This window comes from Stenella coeruleoalba (genome assembly GCF_951394435.1).
Source record: "Stenella coeruleoalba genome assembly, chromosome: X".
Lineage (NCBI taxonomy): Eukaryota > Metazoa > Chordata > Mammalia > Artiodactyla > Delphinidae > Stenella > Stenella coeruleoalba.
In genome coordinates this window covers 38995307-39014938 of record NC_137152.1, presented here as the reverse complement: position 1 = coordinate 39014938, position 19632 = coordinate 38995307, and the positions used below count along the sequence as shown (strand labels likewise).

The window sequence follows — 19632 nt, the reverse complement described above, 5'->3', positions numbered from 1 at the left end:
TGAAAGAATGCTCAACATCATTAATCATTAGAGACATGCAAATCAAAACTACAATTAGATAGCATCTTGTATCGGTCAGAATGGCCATCATCAAAAAATCTAGAAACAGTAAATGCTGGAGAGGGTGTGGAGAAAAGGGAACCCTCTTGCACTGTTGGTGGGAATGTAAACTGATACAGCCACTATGGAGAACAGTATGGAGGTTCCTTAAAAAACTAAAAATAGAACAACCATATGACCCAGCTATCCCCCTAATGGGCATATACCCTGAGAAAACAATAATTCAAAAAGTGTCATGGACCAAAATGTTCATTGCAGCTCTATTTACAATACCTAGGACACTGAAGCAACCTAAGTGTCCATCAACAGATGAATGGATAAAGATGTGGCACATATATACAATGGAATATTACTCAGGCATAAAAACGATTGAATCTGAGTTATTTGTAGTGAGGTGGATGGACCTAGAGTCTGTCATACAGAGTGAAGTAAGTCAGAAAGAGAAAAACAAATACTGTATGCTAACACATATATATGGAATCTAAGGGAAAAAGAAAAAACGGTCATGAAGAACCAGGGGCAAGATGGGAATAAAGACACAGAACTATTAAAGAATAGACTTCAGGATATGGAGAGGGGTAAGGGTAAGCTCTGACAAAGTGAGAGAGTGGCATGGACATATATACACTAGCAAATGTAAAATAGATAGCTAGTGGGAAGCAGCCACATAGCACAGGGAGATCAGCTCGGTGCTTTGTGACCATCTAGAGGGGTGGCATAGAGAGGGTGGGATGGAGGGAGATGCAACAGGGAAGAGATATGGAAACATATGTATATGTATAACTGATTCACTTTGTTATAAAGCAGAAACTAACACACCGTTGTAAAGCAATTATACTCCAATAAAGATGTTAAAAAAAGAAAAAAAAGAAAATTACAGACCAATACCACTGATGAATATAGATGCAAAAATGCTCAACAAAATACTAGCAAACAGAATTCGACAACACATTAAAAGGATCATACACCACGATCAAGTGAGATTTATCCCAGGGATGCAAGGATTCTTCAATATATGCAAATCAATCAATGTGATACACCATATTAACAATTGAAGACTAAAATCCATATGATCACCTCAATAGATGCAGAAAAAGCTTTTGACAAAATTCAACACCGATTTATGAGAAAAACTCTCCAGAAAGTGGGCATAGAGGGAACCTACCTCAACATAATAAAGGCCACATATGACAAACCCACAGCAAACATCATTCTCAGTGGTGAAAAACTGAAACCATTTCCCCTAAGATCAGGAACGAGACATGGATGTCCATTCTCACCACTATTATTCAACATAGTTTTGGAAGTCCTAGCCACGGCAACCAGAGAAGAAAAAGAAATAAAAGGAATAGAAACTGGAATAGAAAAAGTAAAACTGTCACTGTTTGCAGATGACACGATATTATACATAGAGAATTCTAAAAATGCCACCAGAAAACTACTAGAACTAATCAATGAATTTGGTAAAGTTGCAGGATACAAAATTAATGCACAGAAATCTCTTGCATTCCTATACACTAATGATGAAAAATCTGAAACAGAAATTATGGAAACACTCCCATTTACCATTGCAACAAAAAGAATAAAATACCTAGGAATAAATCTACCTAAGGATACCAAAGACCTGTATGCAGAAAACTGTAAGACACTGATGAAAGAAATTAAAGATGATATCAACAGATGGAGAGATATATCATGTTCTTGGATTGGAAGAATCAATATTGTGAAAATGACTATACTACCCAAAGCAAACTACAGATTCAATGCAATCCCTATCAAATTACCAATGGCATTTTTTACGGAACTAGAACAAATCACCTTAAAATTTGTATGGAGACACAAAAGGCTATGAATAACCAAAGCAGTCTTGAGGGAAAAAAACGGAGCTGGAGGAATCAGACTCCCTTACTTCAGACTATACTACAAAGCTACAGTAACCAAGACAGTATGGTACTGGCACAAAAACAGAAATATAGATCAACGGAATAAGATAGAATGCCCAGAGATTAACCAATGCACCTATGGTCAATTAATCTATGACAAAGGAGGCAAAGATATACAACACAGAAAAGACAGTTTCTTCAATAAGTGTTGCTGGGGAAACTGGACAGCTACATGTAAAAGAATGAAATTAGAACACTCCCTAACACCATGCACAAAAATAAACTCAAAATGGATTCGAGACCTAAATGTAACACCAGACACTATAAAACTCTTAGAGGAAAACAAAGGAAGAACTCTCTATGACATAAATCACAGCAAGGTCTTTTTTGATCCACCTACTAGAGAAATGGAAATAAAAACAAAAATAAACAAATGGGACCTAATGAAACTTAAAAGCTTTTGCACAACAAAGGAAACCATAAAGAAGACAAAAAGACAAACCTCAGAATGGGAGAAAATATTTACAAATGAATCAACGGACAAAGGTTTAATCTCCAAAATATATAAACAGCTCATGCACCTCAACATTAAAGAAACAATCAACCCAATCCAAAAGTGGGCAGAAGACCTAAATAGACATTTCTCCAAAGAAGACATACAGATGGTCAAGAAGCACATGAAAAGCTGCTCAACATCACTAATTATTAGAGAAATGCAAATCAAAACTACAATGAGGTATCACCTCACACCAGTTAGAATGGGCATCATCAGGAAATCTACAAACAATAAATGCTGGAGAGGGTGTGGAGAAAAGGGAACCCTCTTGCACTGTTGGTGGGAATGTAAATTGATACAGCCACTATGGAGAACAGTATGCAGGTTCCTTAAAAAACTAAAAATAGAATTACCATATGATCCAGCAATCCTGCTACTGGGTATATACCCAGAGAAAACCATAATTCAAAAAGACACATGCACCCCAATGTTCACTGCAGCACTATTTACAATAGCCAGGTCATGGAAGCAACCTAAATGTCCATCGACAGATGAATGGATAAAGAAGAAGTGGTACATATATACAATGGAATATTACTCAGCCATAAAAAGGAACGAAGTTGAGTTATTTGTTGAGACGTGGATGGATCTAGAGACTGTCATACAGAGTGAAGTAAGTCAGAAAGAGAAAAACAAATATCTTATATTAACACATGTATGTGGAACCTAGAAAAATGGTACAGATGAAGCAGTTTGCAGGGCAGAAGTTGAGACACAGATGTAGAGAACAAACGTATGGACACCAAGGGGGGAAAACCGCAGTGGGGTGGGGATGGTGCAGTGCTGAATTGGGCGATTGGGATTGACATGTATACAATGATGTGTATAAAATTGATGTCTAATAAGAACCTGCAGTATAAAAAAATCAAACAAACTAAAAAAACAACTAATACTAAAATTTCTTTGGGTTATTTGTATGGAAATATGTTAATATAAATGTTTCAGACATTACCTGAAATTTCTAAAAATCTTATATGTTCTGTTATAATGTTTAAGTCATAATTCTAGTTATTACTTTAAAATGTATATCTCAGAAATAACTAAATTTCCTCATCAATTGCATTATTATGAACTTTAATCAAATCTTTAACCATGCTCATTTTTAAGTCTTTTGTCATGTACAGACAGTTCTGGGTGTACTCTGATGCTTTTGCAAAAATGTTCCTATAAAAGGGTTTCATCTTCAAGTAATTCATGGAAAAGACTCTGACAAGTACAGGTTTCTGGTAACTGACTATACTGCTGAACTGAATGAATCAGCATTTTTAGAACGCTAATGGAAAACTGATGAATTCATAAAAGTGCTAACAAAAGATGAAGATAAAAAATTAATTTTATGGGACTGAGTGAACTGATGAGGATGATTATAATTTTTGTGACTTTCTGTTTGAATAAAATAAAAATCCCACAAGGACTCAGAGGCAAAAAATATACAAATCAATTTTCACTGCAAAGTAAAGGAGCTGTTACAGCAGAGGATTACTGGACTGAATGTCAATATTATGACATAGTATGAGTGTGTTTCATGTTTGGTAATTGCAATCATTGTTGCTTTTGTTGTGGTCATCCATTTACAATGCTTGGTGTCAGTTTATTTATCTCTTGTAAAAATAAAACACTGTGTGTGTGTGTGTGTGTGTGTGTGAAAAATTTAAAAATTAAAAAATAAAAAAGTAAATTAAATAAAAAGGAAATAAGAAAAGTCTGAAGTCAATAATCTAATCTTCCATCTCAAACTACGAAAAGAAGAGCAACTTAAACCCAAAGCAAGAAAAAGGAAACAATAAAAATTAGCATAGATATCAATAAAACTGAAAACAGAAAAACAGAAAACAAATAAAAGCAAAACCTGGTTCTTTGCAAATATCAATAAAAATGATAAACTCCTAGCAAGACTGATAAACAAAAAGAGAGAACACACACATTACCAAATATCAAGAATGAAAGCATCATCAGGAAATGCTATGAACATAAATACAACAACTTAAATGAAAGGACCAATTCTTTGAAAACCACAAAGTTCCAAATTTCATCTGACATGAATAGATAACTTGAATAATCTCATAACTATTAAAGAAATTATATTCTTAGATAAAATTCTTCAGAGAAAAGAAAAAACTTCAGGCCCAGATAGTTTCACATGTGAATTCTACCAAACATTTAAAGAATGAATAATATAGATTCTGCACATCTCTTCTAGAAAAGAGAAGAGAAGGGAATACTTCCCAAATTATATTTTTAACATCTTTATTGGAGTATAATTGCTTTACAATGTTGTGTTACTTTCTGCTGTATAACAAAGTGAATCAGCTATATGTATAGATATATCCCCATATTCCCTCCCTCTTACATCTCCCTCCAACTCTCCCTATCCCACCCATCTAGGTGGTGACAAAGCACCACGTTGATCTCCCTCTGGAATGCAGCTGCTTCCCACTAGCTATCTATTTTACATTTGGTAGTGTATATAGGTCAATGCTATTCTCTCACTGCATCCCAGCTTACCCTTCCCACTCCCCGTGTCCTCAAGTCCATTCTCTACGTCTGGGTCTTCATTCCCGTCCTGCCCTTAGGTTCTTCAGAACCTTATTTTTTTTGCTTACATTCCATATATATGTTTTAGCATATAGTATTTGTTTTTCTCTTTATGACTTACTTCACTCTGTACGACAGACTCTAGGTCCATCAAACTCACTACAAACAACTCAATTTCATTTTTTATGGCCGAGTAATATTCCACTGTATATAAGTGCCACAACTTCTTTATCCATTCATCTGTCAATGGACACTTAGGTTGCTTCCATATCCTGGCTACTGTAAACAGAGCTGCAGTGAACATAGTGGTATATGACTCTTTTTGAATTATGGTTTTCTCGGGGTATATGCCCAGTAGTGGGATTGCTGGGTCATATGGAGTTCTATTTTTAGGTTTCTAAGGAACCTGCATACTGTTCTCCATAGTGGCTGTATCAATTTACATACCCACCAACAGTTCAAGAGTGTTCCCTTTTCTCCACACCCTCTCCAGCATTTATTGTTTCTAGATTTTTTGATGATGGCCATTCTCACTGGTGTGAGGAGATACCTCATTGTAGTTTTGATTTGTATTTGTCTAATGATTAGTGATGTTGAGCATCCTTTCATGTGTTTGTTCGCAATCTATAAATCTCCTTTGGAGAAATGTCTATTTAGGTCTTCTTCCCATTTTTGGATTGGGTTGTTCGTTGTTTTGATATTGAGCTGCATGAGCTGCTTGTATATTTTGGAGATTAATCCTTTGTCAGTTGCTTCATTTGCAAATATTTTCTCCCATTCTGAGGGTCATCTTTTCATCTTCTTTATGATTTCTTTTCCTGTTCAAAAGCTTTTAAGTTTCATTAGGTCCCATTTGTTTGTTTTTATTTCCATTTCTCTAGGGGGTGGGTCAAAAAGGATCTTGCTGTGATTTATGTCATAGAGTGTTCTGCCTATGTTTTCCATTAAGATTTTTATAGTGTCTGGCCTTACATTTAGGTCTTTAATACCTTTTGAGTTTATTTTTGTATACGGTGTTAGGGAGTGTTCTAATTTCATTCTTTTACATGTAGCTGTCCAGTTTTCCCAGCACCATTTGTTGAAGAGGCTGTCTTTCCACCATTGTATAGTTTGGATCTATCCTGGAGAATGTTCCACGAACACCTGAGAAGAAAGAGTATTCTGTTGTTTTTGGATGGAATGTCCTATAAATATCAATTAAGTCCATCTTCTTTAATGTATCATTTAAAGCTTGTGTTTCCTTATTTATTTTCATTTTGGATGATCTGTCCATTGGTGAAACTGGGGCGTTAAAGTCCCCTACTATCATTGTGTTACTGTCGATTTCCCCTTTTATGGCTGTTAGCATTTGCCTTACGTACTGAGGTGTTCCTATGCTGGGTGCATAAATATTTACAATTGTTATATCTTCTTCTTGGATTGATCCTTTGATCATTATGTAGTGTCCTTCTTTGTCCCTTGTAATAGTCTTTGTTTTAAAGTCTATTTTGTCTGATATGAGAATTGCTACTCCAGCTTTCTTTTGATTTCCATTTGCATGGAATATCTTTTTCCATCCCCTCTCTTACAGTCTGTATCTATCCCTAGGTCTGAAGTGGGTCTCTTGTAGACAGCATATATATATGGGTTTTGTTTTTGTATGCATTCAGCCAGTCTATGTCTTTTGGTTGGAGCATTTAATCCATTTACCTTTAAGGTAGTTATCAATATGTATGTTCCTATTACCATTTTCTTAATTGTTTCAGGTTTGTTATTGTAGGTCTTTTCCTTCTCTTGTGTTTCCTGCCTAGAGAAGTTCCTTTAATGTTTGTTGTAAAGCTGGTTTGGTGGTGCTGAATTCTCTTAGCTTTTTCTTGTCTGTAAAGGTTTTAATTTCTCTGTCGAATCTGAATGAAATCCTTGCTGGGTAATCTTTTTTGTAGGTTTTTCCCTTTCATCACTTTAAATATGTCCCGCCACTCCCTTCTGGCTTGCAGAGTTTCTGCTGAAAGATCAGCTGTTAACCTTATGGGGATTCCCTTGTATATTATTTTTTGCTTTTCCCTTGCTGCTTTTAATATTTTTATTTTGTATTTAATTTTTGATAATTTTATTAATATGTGTCTTGGCATGTCTCTGCTTGGATTTATCCTGTATGGGACTCTCTGCACTTCCTAGATGTGACTGACTATTTCTTTTCCCATGTTAGGGAAGTTTTCAACTATAATCTCTTCAAATATTTTCTCAGTCCCTTTCTTTTTTCTCTTCCTCTTCTGGGACCCCTATAATTCAAATGTTGGTATGTTTAATATTGTCCCAGAGATCTCTGAGACTGTCCTCAATTCTTTTCATTCTGTTTTCTTTATTCTGCTCTGCTGTAGTTATTTCCTCTATTTTATCTTCCAGGTCACTTATCCGTTCTTCTGCCTCAGTTATTCTGCTATTGATTCCTTCTAGAGATTTTTAATTTCATTTATTTTGTTGTTCTTCATTGTTTGCTCTTTAGTTCTTCCAGAAAGAACTAAAGAACCAGAAAAATACAGTACACAAATATTTTTAAAAAGAACACTACAGACCAACATATATCATAAACACAGATGCAAAAATCCTCAACAAAATATTAGCATATAAGATTTGCAATACATAAGAATAATACTCCAGAACCAAGTGGAGTTTATCCCAGGAATATGAGCCTGCTTCAATATTTAAAAATCAATATAATCCACCACATCAATAGGCTAAAGCCAAAAACAAAATCAATAGATGCAGGAAAAAAGCGTTTGACAAATTTAACATTGTCATGATAAATATGTATCAGCAAACTAAGAATGGAAAGTAAATTTCTCAACCTGATCAAAGGTAGCAGCAAAAACTCTACAGTTAAGATCATACTAATGGTGAAAGATTAACTGCTTTATTTCGAAGATCAGGGACAAGACAAGGTTGTCCACTCTTAGTGATTCTATCAACATCATAATTAAGTCCTGCACAGTGCAATAAAACACAAAAATGAAGTTAAATGTATACAGACTGGAAAGGGATCAAACTGTCTCCATTTGCAAATGACATAATTGTCTATGTAGATAACTTCAAGAAATCTACCAAAAAAAGAACTCCTAAGATTTAATAAGTGAGTTTTAGCAAGATCATAGAAAACAAGGTCAACACACAAATATCAATATTTCATATTGGCACTGTACAAATGGAAACCAAAAAATTTTTTAAATACCATTTACAATAGCTACAAAAAAGAAAATATTTGGGTATAAATCTAACAAAACATGTACAGGATCTGTATGGTTTTTTTAAAAAAAATCAAAGAAAATCTAAATACATGAGAGACATACTACATTCATGGTTCATGGGTTGGAAGATTCAACATAGAAAAAAATGTTGATTCTATGCAAATTCACCTATAAATGTGTATTGGGGGTCCCCAAGACCACCTCCAGGTACAATGATTCCTAGGATGACTCACAGGACTCAGCACATAGTCACACTCATGGCTATGATTTATTATAGCAAAAGATACAAAGCAAAGAGAAAAGGAGCATGGGCAAAAATTGGTGAAAACCAGAAGCAAGCTTCCAAGAGTCCTATTCCCGCAGAGTCTCTCAGGATGCAGTTAATTCCTCCAGCAATAAGACGGAACAATACGTGTCAAGTGTTGTGTAACAGGGAAGCTCATTAATGACTCAGTGCCTAACATTTTACTGGGAGCTGGTCACATAAACACTCTACCTAACATGGACCAAAGTTCCAGACTCGCAGAAGGAAAGCAGGTGTTCAGAATAAACCATAGTGTTTGCACAAAGAGTTTAGGCACAGTTATCATTAGGGGAGAATTTTACAGCAGTGTAGGGAACTGCTTACCAATCAAGTTCCCAGATGCCAGCCAAAGGGCAACCTTGCAAACAGGCCTTTCTAAGGCTAGCAGCATCATGCCTGTTATGTTAACTCTTTTCTGCACAAGATGTAATTCAATTCCAATCAAACCCTCAGCGGGATTTTTTAGTAGATATAGACAAACTGATTCTAAAATTTGTCTAGAAAGGCTAAGACACTAGAATAGCTAAAACAATTTTGAAAAAAAAGACAGAATAGGGTTGGAAGAATCATGTTACCTCGCTTTAAGACTTACTATAAAACTATAGAAATAAAGGCTGCAATACTGGCAAAGGGATAGACACAGATCAATGAAACAGAATATTTAAAAAAAGTATAGAAATAGACCCACACAAATAAGGCAAACAGATTTGTGGCAAAGGTGCAAAAGCAATTTACTGGAGAAAGTATATTTTTCCACAAATGGTATTAGAACAATTAGACATCCATATGCAAAACAATGAAACTTGATTTCAAAACCTGCATACCTTATATAAAAATTAACTCAAAATGAATTATAGATTTAATGTTAAAGCTATAAAATTTTTAGATAAAATATGGGAGAAAATATTCATGACCTAGGTTTAAGCAGAGTTCTTAGATATGACACAAAAATTGCAATCCATACAGAAAACATCGAAAAACTGGACTATCAAAATCAGAAATTTTTGCTCTGTGAAAGACACAGATAAAAGAATCAAAAGACTACAGACTGGTAGGATATGTTTGTAAATCACACATCCAACAAAGGATTTGCATCCAGAACATGTAAAGAACTCTCATAACTTGACACAAAGAAAATAAACTACCCAATTTAAAACTGGGCAAAAGACACAGACACTTCATCAAAAAGGATATACAGATGACAAGTATGATGTTCAACATCATTAGCAAATGCAAATTAGAACTACGGTGAGATTCCTCTACACATCTATATGGCTAAAGTTTAAAAAAAAATACCCAGTGCTGACCAGGAATTCAGAGCAGCTAGAACTCTCATACACTGCAGGTGAGAGTGCAAGATGATACAGTCACTCTGTAGCACTTTCTCATTAAGTTAAACATACATTTATCATATGACACAGCAATCCCATTCCTGGGTATTGATGTTAGGAATGAAAACTTATATTCACATAAAACCCTGTAAATTAATGTTTATAGATGTTCTTTTCACAGTCTCAGAAACTGGAAACAACCCAAATGGCCTTCAATGGGTGAAGGGTTAAACTAACCTTGGTACATCCATACCATGGAATACTACTCAGCAATAAAAAGGAATGAACTATTGATACACACAACTTGGACAGACCTCAAGGGAATTATGGTGAGTGATAAAAGTCAATCCCAAAATGTTACAAAGGTCAAAAACAGAAAAACAAATACCGTATGCTAACACATATATATGGAATCTTAAAAAAAAAAATTGGTTCTGAACATCCTAGGGCCAGGACAGGAATAAAGATGCAGACATAGGGCTTCCCTGGTGGTGCAGTGGTTGAGAGTCCGCCTGCTGATGCAGGGGACGCGGGTTCGTGCCCCGGTCAGGGAAGATCCCACGTGCCGTGGAGCGGCTGGGCCCGTGAGCCATGGCCGCTGAGCCTGCGTGTCCGGAGCCTGTGCTCCGCAACGGGAAGGGCCACAACGGTGAGAGGCCTATGTACCGAAAAAAAAAAAAAAGATGCAGACGTAGAGAATGGACTTAAGGACACGGGGAGGGGGAAGGGTAAGCTGAGACGAAGTGAGAGAGTGGCACTGACATATATACACTACCAAATGTAAAACAGATAACTAGTGGGAAGCAGCTGCATCGCACAGGGAGATTAGCTCAATGCTTTGTGACCACCTAGAGGGGTGGGATAGGGAGGGTGGGAGGGAGATGCAAGAGGGAGGGGATATGGGGATATATGTATACATATAGCTGATTCACTCTGTTATACAGCAGCAACTAACACAACAATGTAAAGCAATTATACTCCAATAAAGATGTTAAAAAAAAAGCGGGGGATAATAAACACACACAAATGTTAACACTGTTTGTACGTGTGGGATCTTAAGTAATTATAATTTCTTACTTTGCTATAATAATTATGAATTTTGTGCAATAAAAATAACAAAACTTTTTTATTAAAAGATTCAGTTCATCATTCCAGCTGCTAGAGATATTTTATCTGTTATCCATTTATTTCCTACCCCTACTCCCAGTTTCATGCCATCTGTGAATTTGATGAGATGATCTTCTCTGTTCTCATCTACATCACTTATAAAAATATTGATCAGAACAAAGTCCACTGGCAGTCTACTAGAAATCTCTTTCTTGCTTGGTAATGATCAGCAATCTTTGTGATCAATTTTACTTATTTAAGATTTACTCAAATTCTACTCTTATCTAATTTACTATTTTGCATCATTTCCATAAGATGACATTTTCATGCTTTGCTGATGTTCAAATATACCATGTCTACCACATTTCCCTGGTCTGTCACTCCAAAGTGAGCCTGAACCATTACTCTGGTACTTAAAGGATATTAAACTATATTACATTTTCTTCCCAATTATATAGTAAGCCTCTGCTGGGCATATACTATGCTTTATATTTCCTTGCAAACTCCACAGCAATCCTTTCAATTCCATTCATTCAACAAATATTTATTGACACCTACCACGTCCAGGTACTATTCTGGACTATCTTTGTTAGTATAAAGTGATAATTAAGTATTCATAACAATATTCCCTCAACATCCAACCCTCAACAAACAGCCATCTGCCCTGTTTGGGGCTACAATGTCCTTCCTATTACCCATCCCATCCAAAGCTTGAGAGACTTTGTCACTAACCCCTATCCAAATCACAAGATATACTTTTACAGGATTTTGAGAATGATTAAACTGACATACCATCATTGCCTTTTCTAGAAATCTCTCTCCTTCCACTGGGTTCTCCGAGTGTCTTATTAATAACATTCTTATAGTACTTAGTATATTCTACTTTGTATTGTTCTTATCTGCCTGCTTGTCTTATCTTGTCCCCTAGGTCATAAGCTCCCTGAGGGCAGGAATCATGGCTTATTCAGCTCTGTAGACCCAGTAAATTTTTACTACGTTTGGGACCTGGCAATGCTGAATGAATAATTGATAAAGAGAATATCAGCCCCTTAAGGCAGCAGTTGTCAGGCTTACCTGCACCTCCACCAACCAGTCCACGAGAATGGCCCTCATGTCACTGTTGATATCATTCTGCCTGGTCATGTATTTTTTAAGTATGAACTTTTCCTGGCAGCAAGAAGAAAGAAGTGTTAACAAATAAACTCTTCCTGTAGTTCAAAAACTGTAACTTGGGAAAAAATATTTGCAACTAATATCTCAGAAAAAAATTGTAACCTAAGTAATTTCCTCAGGGTTCTAAATCATTATTTTCAGCTGGTATCAGATAGGGGCAGATAAAAGTATCCTTTTCCAGACAAGTTTCAGTTATCCTTAGGAAATGGACACACATGATATTTAAGTGTCAGGGTGGATAGCGAGGAGTCCAGGAGAATATGGAATATGGGCAGGAATACACCTATGACTATAGATGAATACCAAAGAGATTCTGCCCCTTCTTTGCAATTCAGTCTAAAGCACAATACCAGGCTGTGTAGAGGAGTCCTTCTCAAACTTTAACATGCATATGTGAAAGATACTTGAGGATCTTTAAAATTCACATTCTAATTTAGAAGGTTTGGGGTGAGGCTAGGTTTCTGCATATCTTTTTTTTAATTTAATTTTATTTATTTTTTTATATAGCACGTTCTTATGTTATTGATTTTAGTTAGTGTATATATGTCAATATATATGTCAATCCCAATCTCCCATAAGATCCCCAGTGAAACCAATACTGCTGAGCTAAGGCCTGCACTTTTAGTATAGTAAACTCTTGCTTCCTCCAAGGTATACTAGAAAAAGTACAGGCACTGGAGTCAGTTAATCTATTGCTGTGTCTCTAGAGAGAAGATGAGATATTCATCTTTCCTCTTATGCATGGCTTGCTAAAATTCTAGTTAGTAGATAACCTTGGTCCCATCTGTTCCACTGAGAGACAGAAGAAAATCTGGAATTGATGAATATTAGTGGTAAAAGAGACTGGCAGATTTCAAAGGAGAAAGAAAATTTCACCAGGTTGGAGAGCTGGAATAAAAGGTCTGGTTTTACATATGATGCCAGAAACTTGCACAGAGAAAGGAAAAGATCCCTAAGAGCAGTCACTCAGAAAGAGCCCGCTTGACAATTTTTGTGTCTGAGATTAGCTCCTCAACAATTAGAGGTGTAAGCTTATGGTCTCCAAGGTAATTAGACTTTAGTTCATATCCCAGATCTACCACATACTATTTGTGTTGACTGAGCAGTTTCCTCCAACTATAAAAAGGAGATAATAATACCTACCATCATGAAGTTATTGGGAAAATTAAACAAGATAATGTTTATAAATCCCTTAGCACAATGTTTAACTCATAGTATGCTACCAGTAGATGTCAGTTGCTGCTAATATTGTTTTCATCATCATTATTACCTCCCCTTTAAACTTGCATTTGAAGGATGTGTGATGAGAAAATGAGAACTGGAAATCATTGCCCCTCACCCTCACCACCTACACACCTCTCTCTCCTTCATGTAACTGAAGATATCCTTAGCATATATTGAGTTGAAAAATGGATCACTGTGGTCCTTGTCAATATCCTCCAGTGGGGTCATCTGCTTGGAAATCACCAGAAAGACATATTAAGAGAAAGATTCCAAGGAAAGCTTAGCACACATACATAAAAAATGACTCCTTTCTTCCCACTGTCATCTCCTCCTAAGGTTCCTCAAGCCTTATATGTTCTGGGCCATAACAGAGCACCCCTTGGCCCTGTAATCCTCATACTGTTGAGTAACCAAGAAATGCTTAGTCCTCCTGTACATACCTGCTCTGCCCTAAGAAACAGACACTATTTTTACAGGTAAACTCAAGATTCTCCAAGAAAGACATTCTTGTCTTACTCTTTCAAATTATGTCACCTGTCTTCTTAGGTCCCTTGTTATGTCTCAGTGCTTTGATCTGGCCCAGTTCATCTTCTTGTTAGCCTTTTCCTCCCTTCTACACATTTAACCAGGTTGTTCTGCCTACAAGAGGGGTCTTTCTTCTTCTGCTTGCCAAATTTCATCCCTTAGTCCTTCCAATTTACAACTTAAAAACCATCTTCCTTGGAAGATGCCTCTGTGAACTTAATCCATCTTTAGCTAAGGTCCAATGTAATGCAGACTGCAATTACTAAGAAAGGCAATTTCCTGAAAGAAATTGTCTAGCCACTACTGAAAAGCATATATATACATACATATATATATATATTATATATATATGTATATAATACACACACACACACACACACACACACACACACACACACACACACACAGAGTATTCCAGACCCTTGGGGGGTATTCCTGGAATAAATACTTTCTAATTGCTCAGGTACATCACTACGCCAATCACAAAGTCAAGAGATTCCACAAGGCCAACTTGATTTAATACCAATTGCTTAGGAAGGCAAAAAAAATCTCTTTGCTAGCAGCCACCTCCAGGACAACAAAGAACACTTCATCTAATTTAAGAAGAAAGAAAGCAGAATACCTCCTTCTCTGATCTCTTGTCCTGAGATGAGAAAGGTTCATTGGAACTGGATTCACAAGTACTGGACTGGCTTGTGGTACTGAACTTGCCCACACTGGACATGGTGACAGTGCTGGACAAGCCTGTTCTAGAGTCAGGGGCAGTGGTAGACACATGTGGGCTGGTTTCAACTTGGAGGATGATGAAATCTTTGATAAAGGTGTCTTCTTTGTGAGTGAGATTCTTTTGCAAGGCCAATGGCTCCTTGGAAGACAAGTCTTTCTCACTGCTGGGCTTCTCCTGCAAGGCCAAGTGCTCCTTCAGGATAGGCTCCTCCTCAATTGTGGGATTCTCCTGCAAGGCCAAGGGCTCCTCGAAGAGGGTCTCTTTCTCACTCATGGGCTTCTCCTGCAAGGCCAAGGACTCCCTCAAGATGATTTCCTTCTCAATGCTGGGCTTCTCCTGCAAGGCCAGGGGCTCCTTCAGGATAGTCTCCTCCTCAATTGTGAGATTCTCCTGCAAGGCCAAGGACTCCCTCAGGATGGTCTCCTTTTCAATGCTGGGCTTCTCCTGCAAGGCCAGGGGCTCCTTCAGGATAGTCTCCTCCTCAATTGTGAGATTCTCCTGCAAGGTCAAGGACTCCCTCAGGATGGTCTCCTTTTCAATGCTGGGCTTCTCCTGCAAGGCCTGTGGCTGCTTAATTAGGGACTCCTCTTCAATGGTGATGTTTTCTTGCAAGGCCAACTGCTTTTTCAAGAGGAACACCTCCCCCTGAGCAGTGGGCTTCTTCTTTAAAGATAATTGCCCCTCTATGCTCACTGCCACCTCAGTGGAGAGCTCTTCCTTCAGAACCAACGGTTTCTTGAAAAGGAATTCCTCTTCAGTGGTGCTTTTGTCCTGCAAAGCCAACAGTGCCTTCAAGGAGTCCTCTTTGTTATCAGTCTTCTTCTGCAAGGCAAAAGACTTCCTGAAGAGGGACTCATCTTTGTTGGTAGGTTTAACATGCAGTGAAAATGGCTCCTGAAAGGGGAATTCCTCCTCAGTGGTAGACCTCTCCTCCAAGGTCAATGGCTCCTTAATATATGATTCTTCTTCAGTGGTGATATTCTCCTGCAAGGCCAATGGTTTCTTTGAGAGGGACACCTCTTGCAGAGTGGTGTGCCTCTCTTTCAGTACAGATGGATCCTGGAAGAGGAACTCTTCAGTTGTAGACTTTTTTTTAAAGGGCAACAGCTCCTTAAAGAGTGACTCCTCTTCAGAGGTAGTCTTCTCTATGACCAGTGGCTTCTTTAAGAGGAACGTCTTCCCCTGAGTGATTTGCCTCTTTTTTAAAGATACCGGTGTCTTGGTTAGAATTGTCTCATCAGTTGAAGACTTCTTCCTAAATGACATTGGCTCCATAAAGGAGGAGTCCTCACCTTCACCAATCATATTCTGCAAGTCCAACTGTTCTTGGAAGATAGGCATCATCATTTGAGTGGTACACTTTTTCTTCTTTAAAGATAATGACTCCTTGGTAGAGATTGCCACATCTGTGGTATGTTTCTTCCTAAATGACACTGGATCCATAAGAAATTCATCTTTACTGTCTATATTCTCCTGCAATGCCCATAGCTTCTTTAAGAGGACCACATCCCCCTGAATGGTGTGCTTCTCTTGCAGTGCAGATGGTTTCTTCAAGAGGGACTCCTCCTCAGTGGTAGGCTTTTTTTTAAAGGATAATGGCTCCTTAATGAGTGACTTCTCTTCAGAAATGGTCTGCAATACTAGTGGCTTGGTCAAACAGGACATCTTACCCTGACTGGTACACTTCTTCTTTAAAGACAACAGCTTATTAGAGGAGGTTGCCTCCTCAATGGTACGCTTCTTGTTAAAAGCCAAAGGCTCCCTTAAAAGGGACGCCTCCGCAGTTGGAGTCTTCTGCAAGACCAACGGCTTCTCCAAGATGGACAACTCCTCCCGAGTGGTGTGCCTCTCCTGCAATGCTGATGGCTCTTGGAAAAGGGACTCCTTAGTGGTAGGCTTCTTCTTAAGGGATAACGGCTCCTTAATGAGTGACTTCTCTTCAGAGGTGGTCTTCTGTAATACTAGTGGCTTCTTCAAGCGGTACCTCTTCCCCCGAGTAGTATGCTTCTTCTTTAAAGGTAATGGCTTCTTGGAAAGGGTTGCCTCCTTAGTAGTATGCTTCTTCCTTGAGGAAATTGGCTCCATAAGAAATTCATCTTCGCCATCCTTTTTCTCCTGCAATGCCTCTGGCTTCTTCAAAAGGGTAACCTCCCCATCAGTGGTGTGCTTCTCTTGCAACACAGATAGCTCCTGGAAGAGGGACTCCTCCTTAGTGGTAGGCTTCTTTTTAAAGGACAATGACTCCTTAATAAGTGCCTTCTCTCCAGAGATGGTCTTCTGCAATACTAATGGCTTCTTCAAGTGGGCTATCTTCCCCTGAGTAGTGCACTTCTTCTTTAAAGATAATGGCCTTGTGGTGAAGGTTGTCTCCACTGTGGTAGGTTGTTTCTTAAAAGCCAATGGTTCCTTAAAGACAGAATCCTCTTCAGTGTCGATCTTCTCCTGAAAGGCCAATGATTTCTTCAAGATGGACACCTCTTGTTCAGTGGTGTGCTTCTTTGGCAATGCAGATGGCTCCTGGAAAAGGCACTCCTTCTCAGTGGTAGGCTTTCTCTTAAAAGACAACAGCTCCTTAGCGAGTGACTTCTCTTCAGAGGTGATCTTCTGCAATACTAGTGGCTTCTTCATACAGGACATCTTCCCCTGAGTGGTACACTTTTTCTTTAAAGATAACAGCTTCTTGGTGGGGGTTGCCTCCTCAGTTTTAGGCTTCTTCCTAAAGTTTATGGGCTCCATAAAGAAAGAATCCTCTTCAACACTGATGTCCTGCAATGCCAACTCCTCCCTCGTGCAGGACTGCTTCCCCTGATGTGTGCACATATTCTTTAAAGATAATGTACTCTTGTTGATGGCTGCCTTCTCAGTTTTATGCTTCTCCCCAAAAGTCACTGGCTCTACAACATCACTGTCAGTCTCATCCTGCAAGGATAGTGGCTTCTCTAAGAGGGACACCTCCCTCTGATTTGTGCTCTTCTTTAATGACCCCTTGATGAGGATTGTATCCTCAGTAGTGGGTTCCTCTTTTAAAATGAATGGCTTTTTGAAAAGAGATGCCTCCTCAGTAGTGGGTGTCTTGGAGCTGGTAGATATCTCCAGAATGAATGGTTTATCTATAATATTTGGTACCATGGTGGTTGAGACTACTACTGGTGAGAGTTCCAGCTTATTATACCTGTAAAGGAAACAATGTCTGGGTAAGAAGAATGTAGTTCCTAGAATCCTCACCTACCATCTCGTTTTGTCACTCTACTTACTAAATGTATGGAAGTGGAAAGGGCTTCAACCCCAAGAGACAGACTAGAGGGTAAAAATCAATGGGTACCATAGTAAATCAACTAAGTAGCACACAGTATAGTTTCTATGACCTAGGTCCCCATACTTTTCCAAAAAATTTCCCCTGAAATCCATGTTATTTATGCTTTCTCATATATGATTTATTAACTTTATTTATATACAAAGGCTTTTATTATAATACTTACCACATTGTATGAGTGACTGGCTTATATATGTCTCCCTCACTAGCTGCATTTATCTGTCTTTGTCTATCAGCACCAGGCATCTGATAAAATTCAGGTTGAAATTAATATTGTTTAAAGGCTTATGAGAGAGGATTATAAGAGAGAGGCTTATAAAAGGCTTATAAGAGAAAGTTGGGCTGGTACTTATTGTTCATGGTATCTAACCATATTCCTTTCACTCTAGGCTATTCACAAGATGCTTTCCTAGTGGAGATAATAAAAAAGACCAAAATAAACATTTGTTCACATGTGTCAGATGCAAAGCTTTGTTTTGAATAGGACTGCATATCCAATCAGAGTGACTAACCTGGTGTGACCAAATCTCTGGATGACTAGAAATCAGAATAAGAAAAGGGAGAGAATTAAAGGTAAATATGATCAGTCTGAACAAGAGTAAGTACCTTCAAAAGACTAGATATTATATGATTCCTTTTATATGAAACATCCAGAGGAGACATATCCATAGGGGTATATCCATAACAGAAAATAGGTTGGTGGTTGCCTGAAGCAATTAGGCAAGAAAATAAAATAAAAGGGATCTAGATTGGAAAGGAAGAAGTAAAACTACTTATATTAGCAGATGACATAGTCTTATACATAGAAAATCCTAAGGAACCCACACACAAATACTATTAGAACTAATATACAAGTTCAGCAAAGTTCTATGATTCAAGATCAATATACAGAAATCACATGTATTTCTATATCCTTGCAATGAACAACATGAAAATGAAATTATGAAAACAATTCCATTTACAATAGAATCAAGAAGAATAAAATGCTTAGAAATAAATTTAATAAAAGAGGTGAGAAATTTATATTCTGAAAAGTACAAAAAAATGTTAAAAGAAATTAAAGATCTAAATAAATGAAAAGACATCCCATGTTCCTGGACTTAGTATTAAGATGGTAATACTCCCCAAATTGATTTACAGGTTCAAGGCAACTTCTATAAGAATCCCAGCTGGCTTATTAGTAGAAATTGACAAGCTGATTCTAAAACTTATATGGAATTGCAGGGAACCCAGAAGAGCCAAAACAATCTTGAAAAAGAGGAACAACGTTGGAGGGATCACACTTCCCAATTTCAAAACACACTACAGAACAACAATAATCAAGATACCATAGTACTGGCATAATGAAAGACACGTAGGTCAATGGAATAAAATTGAGAGTTCAGAAATAAACACATGTACAGTCAGCTGATTTTCAACAAGGGTGCCAAGACAATTAAGTGGAGAAAGATTAGTCTTTTCAATAAATGGTGCCGAGGCAATTGGATATCTATCAATACATGCAAAACAATGAAGTTAAACCCCTAACATACACCAACAATAAAAATTAACTCAAAATGAATCAACAATCTAAGTTAAGAGCTAAAAATTTTAAACTCTAAAAAGAAAAAAATCTTAAAAGTAAATGTTCATAACCTTGGATTTGGCAATGGTTTCTTAGATTATGATAC

At 37.5% G+C, this 19632-nt stretch overlaps 1 protein-coding gene across 1 annotated transcript in view; it reads right to left on the bottom strand.

Annotated features, from left to right (window-relative positions):
- The window catches only part of CCNB3 (cyclin B3), a 54978-nt gene that overhangs the window by 13916 nt on the left and 21430 nt on the right, over positions 1-19632 (bottom strand). Inside the window, exons 5-8 of the mRNA XM_079910953.1 lie at positions 15094-17821; positions 14545-14931; positions 13530-13625; positions 12075-12167 (exon numbers count right to left, since the gene is read on the bottom strand). Of these exons, the coding sequence (XP_079767079.1) occupies positions 12075-12167; positions 13530-13625; positions 14545-14931; positions 15094-17821 (3304 nt within the window). The remainder of the gene's footprint in view (positions 1-12074; positions 12168-13529; positions 13626-14544; positions 14932-15093; positions 17822-19632) is intronic.